Source organism: Mirounga leonina, unplaced genomic scaffold (assembly GCF_011800145.1).
Source record: "Mirounga leonina isolate KUSES-001 unplaced genomic scaffold, KU_Mleo_1.0 Mir_376, whole genome shotgun sequence".
In the NCBI taxonomy this organism is placed as follows: Eukaryota; Metazoa; Chordata; class Mammalia; order Carnivora; family Phocidae; genus Mirounga; species Mirounga leonina.
In genome coordinates this window covers 7095389-7101392 of record NW_023270718.1, presented here as the reverse complement: position 1 = coordinate 7101392, position 6004 = coordinate 7095389, and the positions used below count along the sequence as shown (strand labels likewise).

The 6004-nt window shown below is 44.6% G+C and overlaps 1 protein-coding gene across 1 annotated transcript; it reads right to left on the bottom strand.

Annotated features, from left to right (window-relative positions):
• Nucleotides 1-4419: 4419 nt before the first annotated feature.
• Nucleotides 4420-5536, bottom strand: LOC117997868 (vomeronasal type-1 receptor 2-like). Its single transcript, XM_034986384.1, is given in 4 exon segments — nt 4420-4628; nt 4630-5033; nt 5036-5196; nt 5198-5536. Coding segments are annotated over 4 exon segments (915 nt in total). The 5' UTR covers nt 5431-5536; the 3' UTR covers nt 4420-4511.
• Between the last annotated feature and the right edge of the window lie 468 nt (nt 5537-6004).

Below are 6004 nucleotides of genomic sequence, written 5' to 3'. Positions count from 1 at the left end.
TTTTAGAGTGCTGTGAGCATTGCCCGGGCAGAGCTGGCACGTGCAGGCATGTTGTAGACCAGGGTACAAATGAGGACAGAGGGAGGGGCTTAGAGGTGGTGTGCAGAGAGCATGGGAGTGTGGAGGATGCAAAACTTCATAGGCATGTCGTGCCATAACACTCGATAAATGCAGATAGGTACAGAAAAGCAAGGGGGAAGGCTAAATGAACCCTGAAGTCCTGGATCAGAGTCAGGGACATATGAACACACACTTAGCTGTGGGGACACGAGTAGACAGGTGGATAAAGAGAACTACAGATGTATGTGTAAAGAGATCTCGTAGGTCTACTCAGAGGGCCTAACAGCAATGAAATGCCAGGAGAAAGGAGCACACCCAGCACCCACATCTTTTATCTAACACTGTTCTCTAATCAAAGCCTCCTTGGAGATATGGCTGAATCTATGGCAGGAGCAGGGAAAATACAAGATGAGCCTGGAGCATCTTGCAGTGACAAAATGTAAGAGTAAGGAAGTGCTCAAAAAACAAAAAACTGGGGGCTGCCTGGGTGGTCAGTTGGTTAAGCCATTAAGGGTCTGCCTTCTGCTCAGGTCATGATCTCAGGTTCCTGGGATGGAGCCCCGCATTGGGCTCCCTGCTAGCGGGGAGCCTGCTTCTCCCTCTGCCCCTCCACTGCTTGTGCGCTCATGGGCACACTCTTACTCTCTTTCAAATAAATAAAATCTTGAAAAAAAAAAACCTGGGGACATAGCAAAGAGACACAGTAGCGAAACCTGAAAGGACTCCCGCACTGCACCCTGTCAACAATTCTCTGATACCAGCTGGGTGTCCTGCAATTCCATGTAATTCTGACTTTCTTTGCTTAGTACAGACCGCACAAGTTAAGGGCAAGGTCCTTCCCGAGACTGCCCCCAGGCACAAATCACCACCTACAAGGCAGGCATTCCCAAACCCAGGCATCTGCCAGCCAGCTACAAATTTAAGGCTTCCCACAATCCCCTCTGGCTGGATATTTGCTGGGAAGACTCACAGAACTCAGGAAAGTACTGTATGTATGATGATCCTCGATAAAGTTAATTTGTCTATCGGGACCCCTAAAACAGAGGCCACCCCAGTAGCCCGACCCGCATCACAAATCTAAACCTAAGTTAGACTGCTCTTACTTACGTGAAACACCCTGCAAGGAAACCTAACATACACCAATGACAATCCTCCAACTCAGCTTCAGCTAGCTGACCTTACCATGGAAAACAGTGCCTGCTGGCTTTATAAGGACATCCCTGACTTTCTAGTCAGTCATGCCAGGTTTCTGCATCGCCTCTTCTAAAACTCGCTCTCGCCCCAAATCCCTCAGGAAGAGCGCTCCACCCTTGTGAGGCTCTGTCCTTCCCCAGATCAAGGGTTGTCTTCCCTTGAATAAAAGACAGCAAACTCGTTACTAAATTGTTTTAGTTTTGTCGTTTGACATCATCTTATTATAAAGGACAGCAATAAAAAGCCAAATGAAGGCATCCATAGAGCAAGATCTGGGAGGGCTGTCCACATAGTAGCTTCTGTTCCCCACCAAGAAGCTCCCTGGAGCTTCTCCAGATTTTTAAATTAAGGTCTCATTACCTAAGCATGGTTGGTTAAATCACTGGCCGTATGACTGAACTCAGTCTCCAGTCAGCCTCCTTCCCCTCCCCAGAGGTTGGGCAGCTGAGTGTTCCAATCCAATCATGCAGTTGGTCTTTCAAAGGTGTTCAGTCCCCTGTTCTGAAGCTATGTGGGGAACTCCTGCCCACAGTTGCCTCCTTAATATAATACAGACACTCCTACCACTCAGAAAATCTCAAAGGTTTTTGGAGCTCTGAGCCAGGAACCTGAGACAAAGACCAGATGTACGTGTGTATACATATTTTATTATACCATGGCTCCCAGTGACCAAAGCTGGAAAAATTTAAGCAACAAAATAAATTACATAGCACTGAATTATAGCACAAAGTATAAAATACGTATAAATGAGTTGAAGAAACAAATAAACAAGGGAGAAGTGACACAGCTTCCACACAGAAGAATGGCAAATAATATATGGGGCTACTTTGCCCTACAGGAGGAGGTGCTTAACTCAACACCCCACCCCCACCCTCAAGCACCCTCCCTCCCTCCCCCGACTCCACACTTGGCTGTGGGCTGTGCTTAGAGTCTCCCAAAGAACAGAATATGGAAAGGCATGCAGAGTAATTTCACAGTGGAGAAGCCTGGTAAACACTACCTTTGCTAACTGATCAAGATTAACATCATCCAAGATAACTCATGTTAATTGCATGAACCTCTCAGGCCAGATGCTGTGATGAGATGTGATATTCTTCTCAAAAACCCATAAACCCAGTCTATCCATGAGAAACACTTCAGACAAATTCAACTTTAGAGGCATTCTAAAATGTATGGGACCAGTACTCCTGAAACCTGTCATGATAAAGAAGGGAAGTCTGAGAAAATGTCACAGAGCAGAAGAGACTGATGACATATAATGTGATGTCCTGGATTGGATCCTGACAGAGAAAAATGACAGTGTTAAAACAACTGGAATGTAAATAAAGTCTGGAGTTTAGGCAATAGTAACATACCAATGTTGGTTCCTTAGTTTTGACAAATGAACCATGGTAAAGTTAAGATGGTAACATTTGGGGTACTGGGTGCGAGATATTTTGGAACTCAGTGTTATCTTTACAAACTTTCTGCAAATCTAAAGTTATTCCAAAATAAAATGTTTACTTTAAAAAACTGCAAATGTTTATGATTTAATAACAGAATTATATTAAGGTATTTCTTTTTAAAAAGATTTTATTTTTAAGTAATCTCTACACCCAATGTGGGGCTTGAACTCACGATCCCAGGATTAAGAGTCACATGCTCTACCCCCTGAGCCAGCCAGGCGCCCCTAAAGTATTTCTTTCTTTTTTAAAAAAAATTTTTTTATTTATTTGACAGAGAGAGACAGTGAGAGAGGGAACACAAGCAGGGGGAGTGGGAGAGGGAGAAGCAGGCTCCCCGCGGAGCAGGGAGCCCGATGCGGGGCTCGATCCCAGGACCCTGGGACCATGACCTGAGCCGAAGGCAAGAGAGGGAACACAAGCAGGGGGAGTGGGAGAGGAAGAAGTAGGTTTCCCGCTGAGCAGGGAGCCCGACTCGGGGGCTCGATCCCAGAACCCTGGGATCACGACCCAAGCCGAAGGCAGAGATTTAACGACTGAGCCACCCAGGCACCCCGCCCTAAAGTATTTCTATGTTTGAGTTCATACCCTTTTATTTTTCCTTTCAAAGGTGTCCGTTTTGCTCCGGTGGGGATTTCAAAAGGGATAATACTCCTCGTTAAACAAAATATATTCACATCTTCCAGCTTCAGATTGCTACTTATCTACTGCCCCAAGCTTGGTGAAATGCTCCTCTGTAACCTCTTGTAACCTCAAGTTGGAAAAGCAGAAGTCCATCTTGAAATGTCTTTTTCGCCAACATAGCCAACTGCCACCAAGATTTAACACAGAACAATCTACCTTCTAAACATCCCCAAAGTCCATTCAATCTTTTCCTATACACCCAATCTGTTTACTGGCTGCCTACCACCTGCACCCCTTGTTTTTTTTTTTTGTTTGTTTGTTTGTTTTTTTAAAGATTTTATTTATTTATTCATGAGAGAGAGAGAGAGAGAGAGGCAGAGGGAGAAGCAGGCTCCCCACGGGGCAGGGAGCCCGATGCGGGACTCGATCCCAGGACCCTGGGATCATGACCTGAGCTGAAGGCAGACGCTTAACCGACTGAGCCACCCAGGCGTCCCTTCCACCTGCACCCTTTGTAAAATTCAACTGACACATCTTCCTATGTTCCTCTTTGTCCCCTGCAGTTTACTCTTCAAATGTTGACCTGAAAATATTTTAATATGCTCATCTTTCTCCATTAGCGTTATCGTATTTCAAATGTCCCCAGTTTCTCTTAGGATATAAAGCACAATATTTGCAACACAGCCTCCAAAGCCAGCAATAAGTAAAACCTGATTTTTCCCTCCAGCTTCACCCCAGGCCATTTGCATCACAAATCAGGACCACCGCTCCCATCCCTAGTTTCTGGGAAGACTACCCACATGCTATTCCCTCTTATCTGACTGTCTTTACAGTTCCAAGCTCAGGTACATCTTGGGAAATTTTAATATATCTCAATTTGAAAGTTACACATTCAAAGATATTTCCAGTATCCTCACATTATTTCAGGACTGTTCTATGGAATCTTAACTTCTGCACTGTAACTGTTAATAAAAAAACAACTAAGTATACACATGTTAATTACAGAAGAGTTCATGTACCGTGCTGTTGTTATTTACTATTTCATATTAGGCCATTGTCAGTCTGTCTTGCTCACCCCTCTCTCTGCAGTGAAACTGGTTCATAATTGTTCTTAACATGCTTTGAGGTCTGAGTGCATCCACGACTGAACAGGAGGAGGACAATTCATATTTCTCTGATGAGATGAGGGAATTATGTATTTCTTCCACAGCAGACACAGTAGAGCCCGGATATGCTGGGGTCATGGCTCAGGAGAACAAAGGGACTAACGGTTGGAAAACATGCAGTGATGAGTACAGCGGCGTTCGTTCACCAGCCACCAACTGGAATCATCAAAGAGAGCCAAGTAAACATAAATGATGGAGGAGAGGGCAAAAAATGATACAAAGGTAGCCACCAAAACAAGGATGTTTTGAGTGGCTCTGGACTCAGGGGAGGGTCTGGGGGAGAGACTGTTCCTATGGATGTGTTGGACCCTCTGCTTGTGCCTGGAAAGGAGGAAAACCATGGAGCTGCTGGCCAAGGTCATGAGTCCCAAACCCAAACTGTCATGGAAAGATGTCACTGCTGCATATGCTGAGTCTGCGATCTTGGCACGATGCTGTGAAGAACAATATCCCAAATCTCTTTTCTTTGTAATATTTTTGTTGTTCCATTTACCAGTCACATAAATAGGAAAAAACATATTTACCCCCATGTGCAGCACCCAGCACGGATACTGGAGGAGCCAATGTACTTTGGAGCTTTCACTTTAAGCTCTACCCACCTGGAGTTGCCAGGGTGGATCATGATAACCTGGAAGACACTCAAGAGGCAGGTGGAACAAATGGACATACCTCTGGCTACTCTGTGAGCATATAAAAGAATGTAGCATTTCATAATTGGTGAAATGTTTCAACCCTAAAGCTGCCATGGTCTCTGGGACTCCTCTAGAGAGAATGACCAAGGAGTTGGCTACAGTCAGGTGCCTGAGAATCAAATTTGTGGATCTTGGCTTGCATCCCCTGAAGTAAAGGGTCGTGTGATGATATAAGAGTGAGAAATTCCCCAGGATTCCAACGACTATCTGGAATAGCAAGATCATTCCTATATTCAAATCCACCGAGGCCATTCTGTCATTCTCCAGAACTCAATATTCAAATTCACAGGCAGAGGGTTCTACATGAAAACATGAGTTTTGGGCTGCATTTTCACAGGAAATAAAATCATATCCAAAGGACCATTGGAGTGTTTGAGAGAGATTCTTCCTTTTCCATTATTCCTTCCCCCTGAAAATTAGTATCTAAAATATATTCTCTTTTATTAAGAGATTTCCCATTTTGTGTGTTTCTTTTTATAGCCCTTACAACGTGTGGGGAACTGTTATTAATGCTCTACCTATTCTAACTTATTTAATATTAACAACCCTATGAGTAAGGAACTAATATAACTCTCATTTTATAGGCGAGGAGAATTTAACCATGGGCAGTAAAGTGACTCATCTAAATAAAAGTAGAGGGGCATCTGGGTGGCTCAGTTGGTTAGGCCGCTGCCTTTAGCTCGGGTCGTGATCCCAGGGTCCTGGGATCGAGCCCCGCGTCGGGCTCCCTGCTCAGCGGGGAGTCTGCTTCTCCCTCTCCCTCTGCCTGCCGCTCTCCTTGCTTGTGCTCTCTCTGCGTCAAATACATAAATAAAATCTTTAATAA